This window comes from Rhopalosiphum padi, chromosome 4 (genome assembly GCF_020882245.1).
Source record: "Rhopalosiphum padi isolate XX-2018 chromosome 4, ASM2088224v1, whole genome shotgun sequence".
In the NCBI taxonomy this organism is placed as follows: domain Eukaryota; kingdom Metazoa; phylum Arthropoda; class Insecta; order Hemiptera; family Aphididae; genus Rhopalosiphum; species Rhopalosiphum padi.
The window spans coordinates 51,299,197-51,327,015 of NC_083600.1; the positions used below are offsets into that span (position 1 = coordinate 51,299,197).

Consider the following 27,819-nt stretch of genomic DNA (forward strand, 5'->3'; position numbering starts at 1 on the left):
TAAAATACAAATATATGAAATAAAAAAATTATACTAGCAATAAATAATATATTTTCTCTGTTATACAGATAAGATAACATAGTATATTTAATCAAATTTTTAATTTTATTACTTATACATTATACAATGATAAAATGTTCATAAATAATAAATAAGTAACAACAGATTTGAACAATAATATTCGCTGCTATTAGTAAAAAAATAATAAATTCAAGTAAATACAAAATATATAAGTATTAAAGCCTAAAAGTGGATTTCATTGGCAGTTATTAGTCAAAACAAATTTTACAAAATATATTAACATTATTTTTTTATCTTTTTCGATATAGAACTTTTATTGAAAAATCTTTTTAAAATATTAAGAACTTGCACCTATTTACTATCTATTAGGTAATTGTATTATTACAGTGGTATTTTAAGATCATTAAAATAGTTTGTGTATGTAGTTAAATCATTAGTTCAATTAGTCTGATAGAAAACCAATTTACAAAAATTGTTTAATAACTATATTTTTCGGGTGAGTACAATTATTGTTAAATGAATGCACATTCGTGTGTTAAAAATGTATGTAGTACTTATGTTAATTGTATAAACAAAAATTAAAAATTATAAAAATAAATTTATAAATATAAAACAATATTATTATTATACTGTATATAGTATATACATAACGTACTTATATTATATTCTGTTAAATGTATATACAGTTTTTGTAAATAAATAAATACAAATACTAACTACGAATTATTATTCCTAATTTTTAAGTAAATATAGCTTATATTACTGATTAAAATTGGATATAACTTTCATCTATATACCTATCAAATTTTATTTTACAATTTAGAGTAATCGTATAAAAATGTATTGATAATATATAAGTTCAATACAGAAATTTGCATTATATAAATTTATTTCATTTTTGAAAATAATTATGGTATTTATGACTACAATTGTCGGTATTTAAAACAATAGCAAATTGTATACTTATTATACTGCTTAATACTTAAATGTATATACCTGTTAAATATCTTACAACAAAAAGGAATACGTACCTACTTGATGATACTTATACTTACTGTTAGTAGTGTTAATTACAATTTTAAATTATCATAAATTTAATGATCAACTTTATTTAGTATACATCTCAAAAGCATCCAAAATGTTTGTATTTTATTTGAAAATTATACGTTTGAATGTGATAAGGTATTATATTAAAGCATTGTTCATCGAAAATAACATGATTTATTCATTTCAACAAAAAAATTGTCAATATAATTATGTTATTTATTATTATTGCTTATTTGACTATTCGTCATAAATAAACATATATTTGATGCAATAAGTTTTTTATTACAATATTAGATCAACAACATTTATTTATTTGGTATTTTTTTTTTTTAAGTATTTGCCCGAATGCTCGTTTATAATAATATATGTATATTTCCTCTCCAATATTTCACCTCGAAGTTTAAACGCACAAACCGTAAAATATATTTATATTGAACTCGTTATTTGTACCACCAAACCAATAAATCATACATCAAAAATGTGTTGTCTATTCGCTTTTAGTGGTATTATGTGGTAGTATTATGTGCATATAAAATATTGTTCTATTTCTTTTGTCGAAATTATTACATGAAAAATTCAACTAAAGTTCAATTGCTTACTCGTGATTCTCGATACTTGAGCACAACGATGCATGACATGAAATTTGACTCGCACATCGTGCCTAAAAACGACGATGGTTTATCGAGAGGGAATGCACATTTTAAATGGTAAAATATTTGAAGTATTTACTTTGGAATAACAGTTTTCTCGTTTAGTCGAGATTCGAGAAATGTGAATTCTTATGTACAATTTACTACACGTATAATATTTTTATATGATTTTTTTTAAGTGTTTATCGTGGAAAAAAGTCACATTTGTTACCGTATAAAATATATATTTTTAATAACGCGAAAAAAAAAAACGAAATAACAGCAAACCACTGTAATAGGTAGGTACATCTTGTATAACTATCCAAACGTAAAGTATAGTATATAAAAAACGTGCACAACTATATGGGATACATATTATATTGTGTCATCGTAACTTAAGTAGGTGCTTACTGGTGTTCATTAAATGTATTTGTGATATATGTCACACACTCAAATGTTAATGCAGTAACTTTTAACCTATTAAAATTATCAACCGATCACAAATTATTAATCAATGCTTAGTGAACTACATATTTTCTGTATTATACGATATTAAACATTTTTTATTGATACTTTCTTATATTATTAAAAATTAATATAATATTATAAAATACGGCTACAGTTGTATTGGGGTCACAAAATATAGACGAATTGTATGTGGTTTAAAAACTGCAAATGTTAGATAACTATACACACATTTTTTAATTAATTAGATTACAACTATTGGATTAAATGATATTAATGGATTATTCAATGCTCATAAATGTTATAAAATATATATTTTAATAAAAAAAATAATGATACTTAGGTATTAATTTACAGTTGCATACTATTTTTATAATTAAAATAGGAAACGTGTATACTGAAACGACTAAATAAAAGATATTTAGATTCGATAATTGACGACTACTAAATATAGTGAATAATAATTAACCAAATATTTATGATTAATAATAATATGTTCATCATAAAAATTGCATTAATTTTCGTAAAACAATAAAACTTTTGATATGATAAAAGAAACAGAACCATTGAATAAAGTATACAATTTATATAATAAATTATATTTGTTCTAAAACGAACGTAACTGCTTTGATTAACATAAAATAAAATTTAAAGGGTAAAATATTAAAGGTCACATATTTATCTATACACGATAAATAATCAATTTTTATATTGTCTATAAATCACATTAAGTCACATTAAATTAACGAAACATATTTTTTTTAATGCTGAATAAGTACTCGTACAGTGAAAAGTTTCTTTAGGGGATAAATTACGTCAAAAATCATATATTTTAACTTTAGAATGTCATGCTTAATTCATAATTATAATATTATGCTGAAATTTGTCGATTTAAACTATGAAAATAATTAAAAAAATAATTACAATGATTTATTCATACAACTATTTTGTGTTATTTAGGTTGTTTCTACTTTTCTAGCTCGTTTTTTTTTTTATACGTTTATAGTATAATTAAATTTTATGTGATCTATATGAGAAAAAATGAAAATAATATGTGAAGTGCACATAGCACATATGCCAAGCTGAAAATTCACTACCGTTTACAAATTATATTATTAGTCAAATAGAAACATTAAAGTATGACTAAAGTTTACATCATAAAATATAATATTATAAAAGATTAAAGAAAACATTTAAAAATAAAAAAAAACAAAAACAGGAACACTAGGTATTAAACAAACTTCTAACATCAAAAAAGGTTTTAATTGAACAACAATATTTTATTTATGCGTATAACAATACATATTTACGTTTAAAAGTTAATAATTAGACAGTTGTTCGCTGTAATGTATAACTATATAAGTATGTATATAGAACGTACAGAACAATTTTTAATTAATAAAACTGTAGAAATAAAGAACATTAAAAATACTAATAATAGTAAGACAAATCTGGTAATAAAAATTAATACGTTGAAATTTTAATGGTTGAAAAAATATTAAAAAAAAAATGATAACATAATATTAAAATATATATATAAATATATATATATAAAAAACTTACCAGTTATAAATATTAGAAATGTATATTTTTATTAAAATAAAAAAAAAATAACTATCGATTAAAAACTTTAAATAATGGGCTTGATATGCTGTATTCTTAAAAAATTAAAATGGACATATTATATAATACGAGCACCTAAAGAATTATATTTACACATAAATATCTTAAAATTAATACAATTAAGCTTAAATCCTAATTAATCAATAATATATTTGTTATATATATAATATGTAAATATTATGTGGTTACATCTTGCTATTTTGGTTAGCATAATACAAATTTAATTGAATCTTTCTTACTCTTATTATTTATACTGATAAAATAATTAATATTGAAGATTATTGAATATATATATATGTAATTTTGTAGAAAGAGAGAGAGAGAGAGAAAGAGTTAGGTAAGGATTTGGTAATAATATTTAGTGTACATATAATACAAACCATTATAATAATAACAATAATTTTCCAAAAATGTATAGTATTTATATAAATCTGTGAGTTTAAAACCCATCGAATAGGTATTTTGTTTTGTAATGTGAATTTATTATAATTATAATAAAGGTCTCAAAAACGTATCGGGAAAAGGTATCGCTTGGTAGTGAATGGGAGTGGCTGAACCGTTTCAGAATAATGCTTATTTTTATAATAATAATGAGCTCTGAACTTCAATCGTGGTTATAATTTTTTACGATCTTTACGATTTTTACCATACGATCGACAATAACGAAACAAAATAATAATGATTTACTTTAATGTTATTTTTATTATTTTTAATATTACAAATTTTTAAGATACTGTAATAGTCATTTTTAAGTATCTTTCAAATAAATTATTCACAACATTTTATTATGAAACAATGACAACCCTTCAGTGGTATATAATATTGGAGAGGACATCTCACTCGATATAAAAGATCATAATATTTTAGGTGACCCGATTTGTATGTGCACTAGTTTGAGGTTTTAGACGTTTCTTAATTATTTTAAATTAACCCTAACCTATAACGAATTCTCTAAACACTATAAAACTAATATTACGTTAATTGTATAAACAACCGGAAAAAAAAATAAGATTCATCTTTTAAATTATATTAAACCATGAGGATATAGTCTTGCAATGAAAACTAACAAAACCCGTTCAATGTATGGACTTGATATTATATTAGATTGAAGGGCATTAATAACAATGGAAGTCGATAAATTTGTATAATATTTCGCATTATTATTGTTTGATTTTAATGTTAATAAGGTAAAATATAACCATAATTTAAACTCGACTTCAGTTTTTTTTTTTCGTTAAGAAGAGCATATCAGTGTTATACGATGAGTATATTTTTTTTATATTTTATTTTTTTTTTTTGTCCACTTTAAATGAGAGGAAAGTTGAGATTATTAATGTCGCTTACCATCAGCGACATGTTGGTAGTTCTCGAAGTTATTTTCGTTGCCATTTTACTCCGTGCACTACAAAGCTCCTATTAATAATTGTTATGGGAGGAACAGTTTTATCTGGCATTGTTCAACTAAAACATAAATTACCAACCCGAACGAAGTTTAAATAGATAACAGAGCAATCAGCAACACGCGACCACGCATGTTGACCGTTAAAACCGGACTGAATTTTAATGGTGAATTAAATAAAATGTTTTAATTTATAATTACACAAAAAAATATATTTGATGAAAAATTAACTGCCTTCTATAGTGAAAATTAAGTTCGATATGACCTTGAATCTTTACTTTGCATAATACGAGTATATTTCTATTTATAATATTATAATTTCATTATAAATCCATAAAAATGTATAATTTACACAGAATATGAAAAAAAAAATATATTTTAATTTTGACTAAGCCGCACACACGCTCTCACACACACACACACACACATATATATATATATACATAAAATAATTTGTATCTTTTTTTTTATAATTACTCTTAAATCAATAATTAAGGTTCATGGCGTACATTTAAAAAACAATTTCGAAATTTATTTATATTATTGAAACCTAATTTTTGATAATATTTTTGGTACACAAATTAAAGTATATTGGTTAGCCCACAAATATTTCTTTCATGTATTTATTATTGGTTTTATTTTACATTATTTCATTACGGAGCGTAAAGTTAAAGTACAAGAACGTAAAAATTTTCATTCTAAGCTAAACAGAAAAGAGTAATAGCAATGAATTACTTTTTTTTTTTAACCTTTAATCGTTTTTAATATGCACAAATCTATTCATGTATAAAACTAATCGATCAGAGATTATATTGTGTTTATTTCACTTTGAGCTCGTAAATATGTATGAATATCTGCTATGGTTAAATGAAAAGTTCATGCTCAGAAAAACTCTTATACCTACTGGTGTTTTTAAAATAAATTATTTTTGAATATCGTAATACACCGCCACATCGGTAATATGGCAGAGTATAACCGTAGATAGTTGCTTGAAAACTTTTATTGTACTTTAAAAATTCTAAGCTAAGCAATAACTCTAATGATTTTACAATGATGTGTTTTTTCGTGTGATTCAACATCTTTTGAGAAGTATAAATGCTTTGATTTTCAATTTTGAGGAGGATTTCTGATTAAAAAATTGTATTTTTTGGGGCTAAGTAGTAAAAAAAAAAAAAAAGGGCCAGTAGATAATCACATTGCTTGTAGGAGTTAAGTAAACTCGTCAATGAGTTGGTCCTCTATAATGGATGTGTTAAATTTAAATTTAAACATAATTAATTTTATTTGATAAAACACGATTTTGAGCGAAGATGGTTTAACATTATGGTAACCAAGGTTACCAAATAATTATTTTTATACTAATATTAAAATGTTAACGAATGCTCATAACGATTCTAAGCATAGTGACGAATCTGTTGATTTTATAATGATGTGTGATTTTTATCATTTGTATTCTTATGTTTAAAGAGGAAAATAAAATATATTTTGATCATTAACTTTGACATAGGTCTCTTGTAGCAAGCTGGCTTTAGTTGTTACTTTGAGAAAGTCGAAATTGAAAACTCACATTACTTTTTTGAATAATCAGGAAAAACAAAAACAAAGTACGAAAAATTGTTAAAATATTAATATTGTTTTTAAAATAATTGCTTGGTAACCTTGGCTACCAAGTTATTAATAATTGAAAAATAATTGGTACTGGTTAACACTTATAACAGTTGTAACTAAAAAAAAAAAATAATAACATCTGAGCATAAACTTTCATTGATTATTCATATTAACATATACCAGATATAAAACAATTTTAAAAATATGTGTATTTAAGTTTTAATCGTATTTTCTCTTAATTCATATTTGCTTATTGTTCTGAAATAGAAATAGATTTTAAATATCCTATAGAAATGAAAAATAAAATAAAATATTAATTAAATAAGCATAAACTAGATTTTTAATAAGCTTTTCATATATCAATACAACAATATCAAAAATACATAGTCATATTTATTTTATGTATTTTAAGTTCAAATTCCACAAAAATTACTAACATTTTCAAAATATTTTATAGTATAAAATACATGACATTTTTCATATTCAAACCTCAAGTTTGAAAATGTAATACTAGTTTCCTTATTAGTTTTTTACATGACTCTTATTGTACAAAAAATTGAGGTAGTTCAGTGTAATTAATATTTTTTATGAGTATCTTTTTAAGTTGAAATTTTGATAAAATTGAACATTGATGCGTGAATTAGCAATTTTTCATAAAATATTCGTAAGATTTTTTTTTTTAATTATTTGAAATTAATTTTTAACAAAAAAATGTATTTAAATAAATAATAACAATTTTAATCATATTTTTTTAGAAATTAAAAAATATTATTCGTGAGGACTTAAAAACTGTTTGTATATTATCATTATGTCTTATTTACACAATTCCATTTTTAAAAACGTTTAGATTAATCTGTAACCATACCCTATTTATTTTATAACACAATCTATTATCACCACTCTATCAGTCGAATTCGTAAGTTTACATTACCTTATAAGTTAATAAAAATTATAGTACATGATATAAAATATACACACTTATATTAATGATGCTAATATGGATTAAACTTACAAACTTTTGCGCTATTTCATTAACCATAATCCCTTACTAATGTAATTTAAATAATTAATGGTATTATGTTTTTTTTCTTTGTATATAACTTGTTAATGATTGTTTACTTACTTACCTTGATAATTTATACAACTGATGTGTAGTAAAAATATAGAATTTTCACTATAATGATATGGAACTATATGATGAGATATACGGAAACTATGATAGAATAATTTATAAGTTGTAAATAGTTGAAATAATCTATTAAACAATTTTTATTTGATGGGAAACATAATACATATATATATTTAAAAATATGAATTAATAGGCACTTTTGACTATAAATATATATATAATATTTAGAACGTCTAAAATATATCGTCCTATGATTTATGAAATGTGTTGTTTCAAGTGCAATTTTAATATTAAAAATGAATATAAAATTGTTTACTAATTTTCTGAAATAATATATTTTTGAGGACACAATATCTTATTATGAATAATTTCAAATTTATTTCATCATTGATAGGTATCATGTTGCGCTTTGCAGAAAAAATAATATCATTAAACATGTAAATATATTTCAATTTTTTGCTTTCTTTGTAAAAAAAAAAAAAAACAAATTGTATACTATTTAACGGGCTTATATCGATATACATATATACATAATAATGAACAATTCATACAAAAAGGATATCTGTGATCTTTTTAATGCAATTTATTTATTTTTTTACTCGTGGGAGTAATAAATTCAATTTCCCCATATATATAATATATTATTATCGTCATAGCGTAATTCACCACAACAAAGGATTCAAATTATTACTATACATTTCTATATCGAACAATGTTTTTTTTTATTTTATTTTTTTTAGGAAAAAAAGATATATTCCAATAATCGTTTTCATATTTAATTTTAAGTCTTATTCAACAATACATGTTAATACAGGTTTCGAAATTGAAAAAAAGTCCTATATAGATATATAATATTAATACATTGTCGTCTGGAGTATTATACGACTCGCGTGTATACCTTCCTTTCCGGTTACCTATAACTTAAACGCTTTTAATCCGCCAGTCAGTAAATGTATTGCAATAAATGTAATCCATGCAAAGGCGGAAAAAATCTAAAAACCCGATTTTGTGATCGGGCGGTCTGAGGTTTTGTAAATAAAATTAGGACACGGAGCCGACGCCGGCGGCGCCGCTGTCAAACGGACGCAGGCACTCTAATGTATACGCGGAGGTAACGATTAATATTCAGCGATCAATCCGTTTCCACTGTTGTGTCGGGTTACCAGATATTAGGTACCTGGTCGGACGAGAAGTAGGTAGTTGAACAACGGGCGTAATTGATGGACACGATGTTGTATTCTCGCGGAGACGTGTAATGTACGGTTGACGAGTTCATGACCGAATCGAGAGTGCAGCACATCGCACAGACGTTGTTTTTAGTAGTCGGTAGATGTTGGTTGTACGGCGGTCCGCAGATTAATGAACGAAAACAACGACCGGCACATCGTCAACCGGCATAAAATAGTGAACTAATAAAGGTCCGGGGGACAGATGGAAACGGACGAAAAATGTGTGCGGACTTGCGCTTCGGCGAAGGACGAAACTTGAGAGATACTGCAGATAAGTATGTGTTCAGCACAGTAATGAATAATAATTAGGGTCTCAAGCCCTATAAAATATGCATTTGCATATGTGTTTCGGGCGTTTGGACAGCGGTGGTGGGTTTTCGGGATACAAATTATAACGTTACAAAGTTGCATGCAATATTTTACTGTACATAATTAAACTGATTTCAGTCGTCAAAACTACGTGCCGTGGTAAAACCACGTGTTTTTAAAATATTGTGGTAACGCACTAGAGTAGTTAACCACTCTGGTGTACAGTAGGTGTTGAGTTTATGTGATCATTTAATAAATCCTCGTGAAGTACACTATGTTAATGATATTTGAATTTGATGAGAAATCTATGCATACATAATATGACATCGATTCTGAACAAAATAATACTGCTGTCTGCTTATATTTTATATTGTACTTATAGTAATATTAATATATTAGTAATAGGAAAAAATGAATTATTTTTTGCCAAAAACATCACATTTATTATATTATCATTTTTGTTTTCTCTATTTATTATGAAAAATGCTGGGACATTTACTTTTAACTCCCCAAAATACTAAACAGATTCATGTTCTAATTAGATATTGAAATTGAACATCTATAGGCTTTTTCATTGTTCCAAAAGATAATAACACATATAAAAATATATATATATATATTATTGAAATATTAATATATTTACCGATTATCATGAAATCTAATATAAATACATAATACTCCAAAAATAATTTTATATACGTAAAATATATTTAAAATTAATAAATAATTTAAAATCGAAAAATTTATTTTAAAAACCATTATTACAAAATATGTAGGTGATATTATCACGATGTTGATGTTACTTTTTTTATCAATAGATTTAAGTTAAATCCTGAATTTTTTATGAAATTGTATTACAAAATGACTTAAAACCTTGTAAATATTTTAAGTCGAAAAAATCAATTTTGAAAAATACTGGGTTACATGCATACTATCAAGATGAAAACCACCGAACTTCAAACGATTTTATGAGACTTGAACTAAGTCAGGAATCTCGAATTTCAGTTTTCTTTTGGTAACAAAAGGTTGTGAAAATTTTAAGTCAAAAAATAATTTTATAGGATATTGAGGTACTGTGGTGACGTCAAGGTGGCACCTAGCCAACTTTAAACAGATTTTACGGTATTTCGGATATGTCAGAAATCTTGAATTTTGGATTACATTTCGTTACAAAATGGTTCAATCTTGTGAAACTTCCATATTAATATTCAAAACTTTGATGGCTTGCGTGACGTAACTATTATAATAGTATTTATTACTTTTAAAATTAACTCAAATAATTGCAACGCGTGTATAAAAATAGTTATTGTTTGATAAAAACCACAATTATTTCCCATCAGAATTCGTAAAAGTAATTAAATTCCAATAATACGTGTGATTATTTTACGAATTAAATTTAAAATAATTATATAAACGATTCAATGATATGCTTTAACACTCAACTTGATAAAGGGAGGGGGACTCATTCAGAGACAAAAATGTAGGTACAAATAGTCAGATAATTTTCCAGATAATAAATATTTTAAGAAAACAAAATATATTTAGTCACTTATTTGAAATAAATTCTTGATACATACATATTATTATTGACGTTAAAAATCATATTACTCTATACAATTTCCATTGAAATATGATGAACTATGCATTTGTTTACATAGTAGAATCAAATCAATTATTTAATAGTTTCATTCGTTTTTAATTAAACAGTACACACACAAACACACGCACCACACACGCGCGCACATATATACGAGCATATAAGTAATACAACGAAAAAACAATTCAAAAATAGTTCTAAACCAATATCCAATTTAATTTAAGTCTTCAGTGACGATCCGCCACCGGCGTTTTAATTACATTTTATAAGATTTCTATAGTTACAGCATAATTATTGGCAATATTGTTTTATTAAATTTAATCTAAAAGGCACGACGGGGGTGACTGCTTGTAATGCCCCCACGAATCCACGACAAATTGGGGTTGGTTAAATAAATTGTGACAAGACAAACAAGAACATTATTTATACAAAAAAAAAAAAAATCGTTATATAATAATAATCAGTTATTAAAAAAAAAAAATATTGTTTTTGTTTTTTTGCATTTTTAACGAGACATTTATATAGTAATTACACAAACACTATATCTGATTCATTACTCGGGGTGAATTTTTAATAAATTAATCAAAAATGCTTTACACATTAAATATTAAATTAGTAGTCAACTTTTATTTATTTGTTTACAATATAATATTAAAAAATGTATTAATCTGCATTATACAGCTGTATAAAATGCATAGATTTAATAGAGCACATGCCACTGTTATTGATTAGTTACGTTTTTCAGAAATGTATTTTACCTATGATATGCTTTATAACCTATTGTATTGGTCATATTAGGGATTGCTGGTTTCAACACACTTAACAAAATTAAAAAAAATAATAATACTAGAAAACCGTATAACACAATCCAATTTTTTAAACAAAACTGTTTTCGTACAAAACAATATAATTCATAAGTTACTATTACAGTGTTCGTGTTCGTAATATATTTTCTATCTTATTTCCCTAAATAAGTTATTACGTACTAACACGCCTGATAAATTACATCACCTATTGAGTATGTATTGTATTTTTTAAATAAATAATAAATGTAGATATGAGTGAGTATGACTATTTGTATATCATATTATAGGCCATATTTTGTTATACAATGCACTGTGTATTAAATTGTATAGTTTGAACCAGGTTCACTTTGTCTACAGTAAATTATTGAACCACAAATGACCTTATGAGCCAGCAAAGTTAGACTGAAACTTTATGATAATATAGTATAATATACACTTTAGAACATTATTATGATAGATTAATTATTATCTAGCTTATACGCAATATTAACGTAATACCAATAATAATTGTCTAAGTGAATATTCAAACTAGACTTTATACGTTACGAATGTAACCTGATCAAAACTATTTCGAAAGAGTCGTCTAATATACATGCGCGTATGTAGATACATCATACATGAAATTAATCCTGAAAACTCAATTTCCAAATTAGTTATCGTAGTTATGTCAACTATATTTTTACGACACTTCAGACGTGTTATAATATTAATATTATGTATATTAATGCAAATGCAATATGATTTCAGCATGCATTAATTAATAAATGTATGTCTTCAAATTAAATAACATTACTTTAATATTAAATAAATGAATATTTTCCATGACTTGATAAAATGAAATTGCTGCAAGTCTTATATTTTACTTAAATTTAATATTAATCGTATTTTATGTTTTATATTAGTATTGGATATGATCGACAAAATTAAAAAAAAAAAAATTCATTATGACTTAATATTAAAATCGTATCGATTAAAATATTGTTTTAGTCTACTGTGGAATTTAATTAGCTTAACAATAACAAAATAATTTCCGATATAAGATAAATATGTAATTTTCAGCGGAACCAATTATTCCGAGTGAAAATATAATTTTTAATAATGCATACATAAAATTGATTTTGTACGTATATTTATTATATTTTGAACTTGTTTTTTTTTTTTATGAGAAACCGAAGTTATTTCAAATCTATTCATGACGTCCATTTCAAACGAAACACGGGGCGGTTGTATCAATACTGAAAATGGAAAACGACCCTCCTCGTTAAGCCTTCTAACCGTTTGCACAGACGCTTAAACCACTCTTGTCCTTGGGGTTTTTCCCTCCCCTATTGTTTTTGTCCTAAATGAGCTCTGCTCCGCAATCGGAATTAAACCATCTTGAAAATATTATTCGTGTCGTCCTATAAGGTCACGCGACCACATTATACGCCACACCGCTGTATATGACCCACCGGAGCGGATTGTACCTACTTCATTTAATATTCATCCGGTAATGGCGTATGCTTATTCCTTCAGGTATATATATAATATCCAAATCAACGGTTATTTGTCTTGGTTTTGGCGCGCAAAAATAGTGTTTAATTTGTCTTCTTTCATTTTTCACACAACGAAATATAATAATATAATGTATTAATTCATTATTTGGCGTATACGGCACTAAATGTAGATGTGCGCTGATGGTTTTGTTAGTGAAAGCGCAATATATACCGTGTTGTTTGTGAGAGTGTGTTTCGCCGGGTCGGATGGAAATGATGGATGACGGCTAGCTCAACTTTGGCATCCGAACGAACACCTTTTTAGAAAAACACCGTCCCGCCGCGCTTATCTTTCCAAATGTGTTTTCATTTTTCTATCACTTTCTTTGCGTTGCGCGGGATCCCTCTATTGAATATACCCGATGAAAAGCTGAATATACCGATTGGTTGAAATGTTATTTTCGCCAACGACGCGCGGTGATGGCTGAGAAACATGCGTGTACTTCTCGCAAAATATCAGTATAACCAGAACCATTGTGTTTTTCACGTAAACCACTATAATCGTTTTAGATTAAACGTACGTATGAAATCGATTTCATTGTGTTTACATCGAGAGGTTTCCAAAACGATGGCATATTTGAATTTCGATTTAAAATGATATCGAGTTTTTAAAATCCATTATTGTCGGTTATTGCCATAATAACCAAGTACAATAATATAATAATGTAAATTTTATTCGTCTCGTAATCATTCAATATATTAATCATTATATTTTCTTATTTCTCGTTTTATATTATACCTGCAACTATTCGCATGAAATACATTTTTTCCCGTTGAATGGTTATATTATTACTGGTATATACGTAAGTAAAGTGAATAAAAAAATTATTACAAATAATAAATATAACTCAGTTTTTAATGGTTTTACACAGATATAAATATATATATATCACAGGTAAAGTATTTTCAATAGAATATTAATTTGTTGGTGTTGTATGCCCGTCGCATACATATTGAATATTTATGGTTTTTAATTAAAAACAAACCATTTAAAAAGTATTTTTACGATAGTTATCTTTAAATATGTTATATAAAAACATTTTAACTTGACTGAAGAAAGCGGTGTTGTGTTTATATGATGTTTTTCTTCAAAACAAATAATCGTAAAAAGTATTGCTTTTTTTACTACATTATTTCAGTTAAATCCTAAAATGGTATCCAATAATGGGATTTAGAAAAGTTTGATATTTGTTGTACAGTAGTAATGTGTTCGTAATTTTTTTTTTACTGGCATCGATGAACAACTTCGGAAGCTCAAATGATGGCTTTCAGGTAGTAAATTTGTTTTAATGATCTCGTAATCGGGTGAAAACAAATTTATTCATAAAACTATTTAAATATTATAATTCCGTTCTACTAAAATATAAATTTAATCCTTTTCGTTTCATCAATCGTAAAAAACGAAAATTCATAATTTTTTATATTAGTTTAATATATTATTTACAAAACGAGAAATCTTTAGAGGTATTTTGTAAATGTTTAATAATGTAGGTAGAGCTATCTTGTATACTCTTTAAAATAAACGTGTGTAGGTAGGTATAAACAATCAATTATGTGTGTCTTTTATTTAAAATGATTTGTTTTCGTTCGTCGTTGAACAAGTTAATCATCATACGCCAACATTCAAATTCTTAGATCCGATATTTTCTTATTATGCGTTTGTTAAATTAAATAACTGAGACGTGAATAAATGCCGCCTACATACGTGAAAACCTAAACTGTAATAAAGCAAACAATAACTTATTAAAATAGAATGGTGTGCAACTACATTGATCAATAATAACTGAAACCAATCAGTTAAACGCTACATATTATAAATTGTATATTAATATATAATAAGCTATTATTATAATACTTTCATTAAATTAAGAATGGCATTTTTTAAGATGATTTCAATATTTTAATTATTAAAAATAAATTATTTTTAATTCAATACGCAATTTGTAATTTTTAATTATATAGCTATTTATATATTATTATACATATTAGACGTCATATACTAATAATAAGATAATAAAACTATTATATTATGAAACGTTGAATGTATTAATTGTGTTAAAAAAAAAAAAACTTTTGACAAAGATTCTATGTAACTCAAAAATAATTTCATTACAGTTTTGATCAAAAATAATGTATTATAATCATTCAATAGTTTCATTAAAAGAAGAATTGCTTTGTTTTTTTCTATTGAATTAGTCTTTAATTTAATAATAAGTATTTTCATAAACGTACATTTTAATTTTAAAATCTGTTGTACACAATAACTGAATTTGAACATAATTTCTGAATAAATCTATTTTTATTATTATTATAATTATTATTATTATTAAACATTAGAAATTGTTTCAAAGAAACTTTCAATTAATTTAAATGTGTTTATTTTAGTTTAAAAACTATTTACTTTTTATATCTATAAATACATCGCCATTATAAAAGATTTAAATGTATAAAATCATTAATAAAACATTGACAGTTTTATTAAAACTTGATATTATCAATTTATAGATAATATGTTAAAGAAAAAATTCTTAAAATGTGATTTGAATTTCAACTGTTAGTAAAGATCAAAGTAAATATGTACGAATATCGTGTTACCATTATTCTAAAAAAAACTTTGTAAATAAAATTCACTTCTACTAAATTCAAGGCTAAGTACTGAGTTATATTAAAATTAAATCAATACTATTCATTGTTTATACCGTACTAACAAAAGGCTACTTTATGTCTAATTATGCGTATTCTGAAAGAAATTCGTGAACGGCTTTTAACATTCCTATTACATGTAGTTTTAGTTGTTCATATGCAAATATAAGGATTATGTTGTTAAAAGAAAACGGTTTATTAAATATTAATATAGTGGTCATGAAAATTGCATTTAATGTTGGCGAGTTTTTAGTTGGATTCCTTACTATGAACATTATATTGAATGTAAAACGGTTATATTACATACATTCACGATCCGGCCATCGCAATTCTCGACATTTTTCCAAGAGCCTGATAAACATTTATTATTTTATGATAATATAGTATTATAGTATTACAACAATGTTACGTGTATTATTTTTTACTATAATTAATATAAAAAATATATGTTTCTTCAAATATTATATTTTGCCTTAACCGCATATGACAAACTTTCGCATATTTTTCACTATTTATATTTTACTTTTGTTCATTAAGTTCTGAATAATTTGATAAGTTCTATAAAACTTTTATATGTGTAAACAAAACAAATCCAACTCACTTCATTTATAAAGGGTGTATTACGTACATGTAATGAAAGCAATTGTCTTGGAAAGGCCACTTAGTCATATGTTTTTGTCATTTTACAATAATTAATAACAATGATAAATCATTTAAATCACAAAACGACTTGGACAAGTGAGTGTATCTCAATTAACGATGAATAGAAAGCCAAATTAAAACTGTATAATATACAATTCTATATACATATTTATTATATATTATGAATAATAGAAGAAAATGAGGGGAAAGAAGAAATCCACCGTCATTGAGCAATTTACTGACATGTATATTGTGTTAAATTTTAAGTCAATGATAAATCGTCGTATACGAAAACCGATTCTGAGTGAAAAGTCGTCTGGCTATTGTACTATTAAGCACATTTTATGATATCGTTTTTATTTTAAGTATTACGGTAGATAGTCAGATAGATTTTTATGTATATTTTTTTAATTACATTTATTATATTATCAATATTTTATCATGATAATGCCTAGAGTCAAGCTCAGGTTAGGTTAGGTTAAATGTAATCGGGAGAAATGAAGGAATGTAGTGATGGCAGTAAAAATTTGAATAGGGTTATAAATGCCAGTGATGATATAATATTTATGTAATTTATTATTTCTATTCAATTTTAAGTGAATACCATATTTTGGAGTTAAGTACATCAAAATGATTAAAATTGTTATATTTGTTAATTTTGTCCAGTTCTTAACTTAAAATACAAAATAATTGTGCATGTATATTTTATTATATTTAATAATTTCAGTATGAATTACTAATATTATAATATTTTTTAGAAATATATTTTATTAAAAACTAATTTTGCTTTCAAATTAACGTTTTTCCATAATTATTTGTCTGTTTTTTCCGCTTACTGAGAAAATAACTGGGTATTTTTTTACTTTTGACCCTCAAGTACCAACTAAATTTACTTTTTACCATACGAGATATTTAAGTTGAAAATATAGGTATTTTTATTGCTTTAAAAAGTAATAACAAAAGACACGTATAAATATATATATATATATATATTATTCATAATTCGTTTTTGAAATGTTGAAAATTATTATATCGTTTCAATATAATATATTATTATCCCTATATTATAATAGCATTTAGAGAAATTATATAAAAATATGTTTCAACGGTTTATTCGTGATTATTTCGCAAAATTAAATATATGTATATAGTATACTTAATTTATTAGAAAATGTAATATATTATATTCTATTATGTTATGTTAATACTTCATAATAAACGGCCACTTTAAGCCCAGAGGTGGCCAACTATGGTTGGTGATCCAATTTCAACATACATGATTTATTATCTAGCCATAGAAGTATTTTATATTTTAGCACTTACTTTTACGTTCATTAATATATCTTTACATTTACATCAAAATAAAATTTAAAACAAATTAAATGTGTAATATGTCAAAAATATGTATTGATTACGATGAAAAAAATTGGAAACCGCATTACTATTGACCATTTTAACGTTTTTAATAATAAATATCTAACATAAACAAATAGGAAATATTTGACTATCAACAACAAAAGGAAAAGATTAACACGTTTTATCTATGTCATAAGAACCAAATCATGAATTACTTTATAAAAAAAAAATTGAAAAAGAAAATTACTATGAAAAAAAAACTTAAATATTATATTAACTAACCTTACTTAAAAATATTGAGTAATGGAAATAAAATTAATTTTTCAATAATGAAAAGAGATTCTATTAAGATTGTGTGTAACTCAGTAATATTTTTATAATGCATACGTATGTATAAGACTCTTGTACACTAATCAAATTTATTTATTGTTCTTTTATAGATAGTTTGTAAAGATATATTTTAACAAATAAAAAATGTATGTTTAAATCAATATATCAATATATAACAATATTATGTAATTTTAGATTGCGTTAAGAGCAAGAATTTATTTATACAGCCATTTATTTAAATATTTAAAAATAAAATAAGGGTTGGATGCTACAGATTATAAGTGAAAACGATCGGAAATTGCTTGTACATTCTATTTAAGCTAGCAGAATTTAAAAATAAAATAAAAAGAGAATAAATAAAAATATAATGCTAAAAATCAGCTAAAAACTCTTAAAATGTTTTTTTTTTTTTTTTTTTTTTAATAAACCTTTTTAATTTACAACGAAACATAATCATTTAATAAATAAATTTGATAATGGTTATTAAATTATGGTGCATATTAAAGTTGGTTTTGTAAAAGTAAACGGTCGACAGATTTAATTAAATTAACTATAAGTTATATTTTATCATGTTTTATTTGTTTTGTAACTAATAATGTTCTGATTTATAATATATAACACTAACACATCACTCCGTCATTAAAACCAAACACGTTTAAAGTTTTCTAGAAAAGGAATAAGCAAACCTATAATCAAAGTATTTAACTTGTTTAACTCTAAGTTTAATCCAGGATATTAGTACTTATTTATAGTATTTATTAATTATCCATAACAATATCATACAGATAGTTTGAAAAATAAATTTAAAAGCTGAAAATAATGTTCTAAAACTAATAAATAGGTAATATAGGTTTATAATTACAATATAAAAAAATACAACACTATTGATCCTTATTCATCATACAATAACGCATAATGAATATTTTTGAAAACAAAATATAATAATAAAATCAAATCATTTTTTCAACTTTAGCACGAAATTGAACATGACACTATACTTTTCATCCACCATTATAACCAATGTACATTATTTTGAATAGGACTCGAAATTCATTAAGGTTAATGAAAACGAAATATTTATAAGTAGGATCTTAAACCAAACAAACTGCCAAATTTGTTTTTAGTTGTCTGCAAAAGAAATAATTCTTCGAATTCACTTCGAATTCATATTTCCAATGAAAACAATCGTGGATATTAATCAGTAGGTATATAAGTTTTTTGTTGAAAATTTTATGTTAAGTATAATTTAAAATGTGCATTTTATTTGAATATCATATTTTATCCTATCAACACTTGTATAATGCATAATTTTGAATTACCTATTCAAAGTTCACGAAAACAATTTCAGTTATGTTCCAAGTATTATAATATCATCGTAATTGTGATTTATTCTACGTTTATTTATTCATACATTTACCTATAGTATATAATATATTATACATAAGTTAGCTCATAGTTATACGTATATTATACATATTCAAACTGAAGCATACATTTTTTTTTTAATTAGATACAATTGTGTTACAATTTTTGATAATATTAGCATAAAATATTTCGAATAGCTTGACATATTTTAATAAAATACTATGCATATTATACATGTATATAAATTACAGTGGGAGAGATAGTGGCGGAATTTTTTTTGTCTACTCTTGAATAGTTCAAAATGTATCTATTGCTAATACAATTTTAATAGTACCGAGCTTATTCAAACAAACCTATAACATAATATAACACTACACGCGAAATTTGATGGGAAAATATTAGAATACCGCGGTAAGTTTATTTATTTTGAGTGCTATGAATGTATTGGATTTACAATGATGTGTGATTTTTTTATGTATCTGAAGACATTTTTTATAACAGAAAAATGTTACATTTTTTGAATTTTGAAGGTGGTTTCTCGTAGACAATTGGATCTTATTTTGTTCTTAGGTCATACAGTACTTTTAAAAATAACATGAAAAAAAAAAAATAAAAAAACAATTGAAGGAAAATATAATTTTTTTACGGAAAACTTTGTTTCAAACACTTTTTTTTTTGTGTGACTAAAATGATTTACTGTAAGATACGTGTATCTTATTATACGATTATAATAAGTACAAATAACTAGGTTGTTTAAACTAAACGTTTAAAAATATTATTCCGTTTATACAACTGTGAGTAGTATTATTTGGCCTCAGAGTCATATTTTAGGTAATGTTATTTATTATGAAGTCTACATACCGTTGATTCCTACTGTGAGTATTATAGTTCACAAGCCATATTTTATAGCTTTTGTTAAAAATTATTATCAACAAATATTATTTGATATACCAATTTTCCACGTATCATGTGTTATCATATATTATGTGTCATAATATTAAACAAATAAAACGTAAGTGTGTGTTGAATCTTCTTTGCTTAATGTAATCGTTAAGTTAATTTTATTTTCAACATCAAGGTCTTACGCTATACCGAGATATACCTTCAATAATAAATAGCTCATGAATAATTAGAAATTTTAATTTACTTTGTTTACTACAAGAATTTTATTTATATTTCCTATGTATATATGACCTATCGTCATAGTTAAATATTAAATCCAAGTATTGCGTTTGCGATAGTTTGGTGCACTAAGTTCTTTCTGTTTTAATTATTTTTTTTTTTAAGGGTGCTGGCTTGGCGGTAAATAATTTTAACCTCAGGCCAATATGGATGACGACGGTTAAATTATTTGAATAGGCCAGTGTTTTGTTATATAAATTTCACCGGTACTATATAGGTTATGGACCGCGTCAGTTATTCGCAGTTCTAACACATCAGTTCTGAGTGCACCAATTCTTCGGTTAATCGGTAACCACATTATTTACATAGACAACTGTCCGGGATGTACGTTGATAATATAATTATTATGCAGTTCGAATTTACACGACAGTCGCACTGTATTTATATGCACCTCTACTCGTACCTTTACATAATATATGTACCGATCTCGTCACACTTTTTAGTTAAAAACCCATAACTCGTGTGCGTGCAGATCGATTCGCACGGTAGAATTATACAGTTGCACAGCACTACATATTATCATAATATACTGAATAGTAATAATAATAATAATAATAATATAGATGAAGGAAAACGCCAAACGGCTGTAATTCATGTTATGTGACAAAGTATAGATACCTTTCTATGGCAATTCACGCTAGAAGGGTATTTATTGGGATCGTTTGGCTATCGGCCGCTACGATATTGCGCACTGCGAACTGACAATTCAGGATTTAAATATTAATGCGACGATTCTATTCGCTTCGACGATCTGCAGTTCCATATATATATATATGCATATAGAATAATAATCGGCTTTTCCGTATCAATAACGGAATAACATGTTCATATCGGAGAAAACCATTTTTTTAACCCATTATTAAATCGAATGTTAAGCTATCACATATCGATATATGTGTTTAAATTAAATTTATTTTGATTAAAATATCCACAAACGTTGAAATTATATTTGAAAACAGTCTAAATTAAACGTATATACCGGTTTAATTATTGCTTAATGGTTTTTTTATTTATCACCGAAATACAAGACCTGAGAAGCAAGACCTCAGGTAGGTACAGAGATGAGCTCGAATAACGAAAAATACACAACACATTAGATGCAGCGCCAGGGGACTATTAAACCCGATAACATTTTATTTTTTCGTTTTATTGTTTTTAATAACACAAAATTATGCATATACGAGTATATATATATAGGATAAACATTTTGTAATGAACACCGTATACTTAAGATACACATATATTATGATTGACAAGTATTTAATACGACGTGTCTATGATAATGTAATGATTGCAATGTATATTATAGTGATTTCGCGTAACACATTTTCGGTCGTGGAATAATTGTAGTTTATGTTGTATGTATATTTACTGATTGCGGATAAAAAGAACGGATGTGTATAAGAATCGGAAGAAGAATGTCGACAGCGCACTATGTATAACCATATAGTTCCATATATAGAATATATTGTTTATTGTTTATATTAGACGGTACCATCCAATATTTTATATAAACCGTACAAAATGTGATAACCATATAACAACATTGTATATTCTGAGAAAATATACTGTTTGTGTTAACTAAAATAACGCAAATAATAAATGGAGGTGTTTTTCACTGCCGTAAGCTTTAGCTTTACCGTTATCCAATGATAAGTAATAATTGTTAATTGAATGATAAAACAAATTTCTTTGAAAAAAAAAAAAAATCGACAATTTATCCACAGTAATAATGCAATAATAATATTGTTATAATGTACATTTCGTGTTGTTCATTCCGAGAATCGGTTGACGATAGTTTTAAAATATTTTTTTTATTTTTAAAGAAAAAAATATCTTTAATTTTACTCACAGCTAGAGTATAGGAATTTTAACCACCATTGCATTTAAATAAAATTGATTCGATTATGCTATTTATTTTATATTATACATAATATTATACCCAAGCTAGTCTAGTGGTATAATAGTAAATAACTAGTACCATAATATTATAATTTATTTTCAAAAGATTTTTGACTGGTTAAATGTTTTTCTACATATTATGGAATTAAATAGAATACATAGTATAATATGAGTGGTTTTGATATCGATTTTGTATTTTTGATTCACTTACTGTGTAATTACTTAACTATTATTGAACTCTTTTTTTACGATTTTAATTATTGTTTCAGGAAACACGGCTGCAATAAGTAAGTGTCTACATATGTATCTTCAATGCTATTATCATAAGAAACTCAAACTTATACTTAAAAGTATGAACTGTATTCTTTATTGTTTACTTCTGAACTCATTGTGGACAGAAAAAAAATTGAATGTTTTGTAAGCTACAATAGAGCAAAAATCTTAAAGGTAGGCATTTTGCATAAATTAACGAGTGCCCATAGCTTATAATTCTTAGTGTGTATAAACTACAAATATATAATTAAACTAGTTTTAGTTATAAACTTTATTTATTTATCCTTGCAATAAACATTTAACTTTTAACTGAAAATAAAATAAAATATCCACATTATATTATAAATATATTATTATGTTCAAAATTGTCAGTGTTTTGTCTTTATTGTCTGTTTAAACAACTTTCATAGAAATAATAACAGTTCATTTTTTAAGTCGATGTAAAGTACAAAATATAATTTCATAACGATTCGGTTCATGTGACGTAATAGTGGCTAAACCCCGCTGTCAAAACATGTTTCCGTATTTCATCGTTTATGACTCGTAGAAACAGAATTATTACTTTTTTTTTTTTTTTTTGAATAGAACGGTATGCATTTTATCTTCTTTTTTTAGAGAGAGAATATTTATCTTATTTTATATTTTGTTATTCACAATTGAATATGTGATAATTTTTGTTTTAACATAAGTTTTAAAACACAGGATGTTAAATACATAAAAAAAAAAAAATGTCACAAAATACAGATAAGGTTTTATTATGATTCTAACTAGAAAAAATTGTGATTTATTACTGTTTTACTAGTCAGAATTCTGTCAAACCCAACAAAAAATTATGGATATGTATTTATTTTATTAATTTTTCCAATCCTATAACAATAAAACATTAAAATAATTAGGTTATATTATTATTATTATTATTATTCCTTTACACGAGTATTAACAAGAATAATATTCTAAGTGGCTAAAGTGGTATTTCACCGGCGCACCGAAGCGTTTTTAAACATATTATATACGCCAAACGGGTCACGACCTATATTTTTCAACAATATATACATATATTATTTAAGTGGACTTTATACGTTTCTACGCCGCGGCAGTGTGGCACTATTGTTTTCGTCGTAATTAACGTAGAATAATAATATATACGCTTATCGCAGTAATTAGTACAATTTTAAGCTCTTTTCATTATTTATTATACATTATAGCTATACACATAGCTGATGACATACCGTTTAACCTGAAACTTTATAGGGGCCGCGGGTGCGTACAAAACCGTACGTCTCGGAGGCGCCAAAAGTTTCGCTGTGTTTGTACGCGGGCGAGTATAAGAGAAAACACATGATTAATTAATTAGTTCGAATGTGACGAACGGGATAATTATTACGATGCGAGACATCGCCGTAGAGTGTACCTACAACTCTTTCTCGCACGTACGCGCACATAAAACATATATGATTAAAAATTGATAACCCTTCAAAAACCCTTCGGGTAACACTCTCGCGCTGAAACGACGATCCGCATCGTATTATACGATATGGCGATGATGATGACGACGATAATAATAATAATAATGTCTCGTCTTACGAATCGCGCGTACGTCGTTTGGTCTTGAGGCGCTCATCGTGTAAACTTCATTGCCGCGGGGCCGTACGACCGTCTCTGCACGGCGCGGGCGGTCGTCGCCGACACACGAAACGGTTCACGAGAAATTGGTGCGGTCGAGTTTTTAATCAGTTTTGCGTAAAATCATAAAAAAAAAATCGAAAAAATCGAGTGTAATCGAAAAGCGCCGGTCTCCGCACACGCGGACGTGTGCGACGGGACGAGCGCGCACATCAATAAGCAGCTACTTAACGCATACGCGTGTAAGTGATAAGTACACGTTTCCGTACGTCACGCCGCGTTGTTAATTCTTTACATGTCGCGGTGCACTCTAAATAAACCGTTAGCCGGAAAGTATCGTTAAGGACGAAATTTCGTTTTTGATACAAAACGCGCTCGCCCCGCGGTGGCCACCCCGTGCAAGGCCAAGCCGCAGCGCGTGTACAACTTTTATTTTTATTTATTTATTTTTGTTTATTCCACTTTTGCCACGTACACACACACACACGCGGGCACATATATAAGGATAAGGGATAATCTACGAATTTTTACGAAAACTTTCATCCGAAGAATCGGTAACGCGAATATGGTGGAAAAAATGCCGTGGACGGGATCGTGTGAAACACTGACAGTTGCGTGAACAGTGTGTGTGTGGCGGTAGTCGAAAACCCTAGAGGAACTATAAATTCGGGATAACATATTATATACACATTATTATCCCGAAACATCAGCTGTCGTATAAAATAACTCACCGAGTTCACAATAATAGGCGTGTCCGTGGCCTGATAACAGCAGCAACGAAAGGCGTGAAATGCACGGGTACGCGCCAACTACGCCGCCGCCACTATAATTTTACTCGCGTCGTACAATTATAATTTATAACGTGTCATTTGTATTAAGTTGATGGCCCATACATGTTTGTCAATAGGAATCACAAATTGAAGTTTAATGTAATACACACGATATATAATAATATACTACGTATGATATATATATGTATGTTTATGCAACTTTAGAACTCGTCGACCCGTAAAGCGACAACATAATGATATTATTCAGCATGGTTATTATGTATTATTTACAATAATTATTTTCTTCGTACGTAAAAATACCACCCGGTCGCATCGTCACGTCAGTCCGAATCTTAAAAATTAAATCATTTTTTTTTAAACTCAACGGCAGTTATGGACTTTACTATTATAACATTTGCTTACATTAATAATTATTGGTTAGGATACAAAAATAATTAATACATTTCGTTGCTATCATATTGTCGTATTATATTCGAGTATACTATTAGTATTATTGTACTGAATTATATTTTTAAATTACGTATTATACACAAGTACACTGGAATCTCATTCAGTCAATTCTTGCGACGGTTAAACCAACAATTATTATTGTTTATAATGATCGAATTTATATTTATAACTTACTTTTGTCTGACTTAAATATTAAAACTGACTAAAATATTAAAATCTCATTAATATAATTTTAAACCACAAAAATAATACAATAATATTTATTTTTATAGCTACAAGTATAGACCTCCCTCGAGACTGTAAATGTATTGACCATAAATATATATTTTTAAATGGTTTAATTTTTTAATTTTTAAATATTAACCTAAAATTATATTATATATTTTTAAAAGAGAAGAATTTTAAACATTTTGATGTGCCTCTATAAATCAAATAGACAACTTTAACGATTCAATAATAATAACTATTAAATATATAGCTTGGGAAAGGTTAGGTTAAATTCCGCGAAAATATAGAAAAGTATAATATAATTGATTTGTTTGTTTTAAACTACTCTTCTCTAATTAATCAATAAAAACTTTAAATAATTACTATTAAACCATTAGTCTAAAATATTTAAATTAATGGATATTGACCTGATTATTTAAATATGCTCTTTAGTAATTTTGAATTCAAATAATATACCACATGTTTTTATAATTGCTATTGATATAAATAGAAAGTACATTTTACTAAAAAATTGCATTAAAATGTTCAATAATTTTCTATTTTTTTTTTTACCTTATGGCACGAACGCGTGTTTACTATATTATGAGTATATTTTTTTTACATAAGTCAATATTTAAATGCAGTTTTAATTTGCAAAAACACGACAGTTAAAAAGCTACAAAATGTCGAAAACAATAATTAATGCATGCATTTTTTTAAAATACAAATTAAAGCACTATAATATGATCAATTTATATGCCATCGATAAATTATATGAAATAAATTGAATTTTTACCTGTATTCTTTGAGCTCACGATTGACTTTATTCAAAATTATGTAATAATAAATTAGACCAATAACATTCTAAGAATGATCCTACAGCGCAATGCGGTAAAGTATGTAATGTATAGGTTAGTGAATGTTGTGCTATATTACGTAATGTAATATAGAATAGCCGTGCGTGGTAGAAATTAAGTTTATGCATAAGTATGAATTCTGTATTTTACTCGAGTTGTTATTTATATAATATATTTTCATAAATTAAATTTATGAAAAGTTATACCTTCCAAGCAACTTCGGTGTTTTGGTGATTGAGCAAACTCCATTATCTTGCAGCTGAAGGAAGAAAATAATGTTAGGTATAACCATTGATTATAAATACTAATATTATTTATAACCAAAGGTAAAACGTATACTTAGTCTATCAGATTATGGTTTTTGAATTCTAATAATTAATAATTATGCGCACGGTGTTATAAATTAATATTAAAAGTACGAATGCAGTGATTGTTTGGACACATTTTCATAGTATATTGATAATTTATTATTAATCAATAATTATATCACTTACTCGTACACATTTTTTTATATTATAATATATCTATATGTACCTCTATATTCTATAATATTGTAGATTAATTATATCAACATTTATTTCGATGATGAAAACCCACCAAAAATATGCGGTTTAATTTTAAAAATATATTTTACATCATAAAAATGTGTAAATTGATCCTGTAAAATATTTTGTTATTTTTTAATAATTTTAATAACTGTAATACATCATAATAGGTTGTATCTAATACAGTTATTATATTAGTGTTTTTAATATAGGTTATAATATTAGGTATGTGACAAGGTGTGTAAAAAATTTAGTA

General features: G+C 25.9%; 2 protein-coding genes across 3 annotated transcripts in view; both read left to right on the forward strand.

The window, feature by feature from the left end:
• The window catches only part of LOC132930817 (zwei Ig domain protein zig-8-like), a 225,103-nt gene that overhangs the window by 69,418 nt on the left and 127,866 nt on the right, over positions 1 to 27,819 (forward strand). The window contains exon 4 of one of the 2 annotated variants that reach the window (XM_060996890.1): positions 23,087 to 23,104. The exons of the other annotated variant lie outside the window; for it this stretch is intronic. Coding sequence (XP_060852873.1) covers positions 23,087 to 23,104 — 18 coding nt within the window. The remainder of the gene's footprint in view (positions 1 to 23,086; positions 23,105 to 27,819) is intronic. 2 annotated transcript variants of the gene reach the window in all.
• LOC132930816 (ATP-dependent DNA/RNA helicase DHX36-like) overlaps positions 1 to 27,819 on the forward strand; it is a 242,856-nt gene that overhangs the window by 57,387 nt on the left and 157,650 nt on the right. The window lies entirely within an intron of this gene.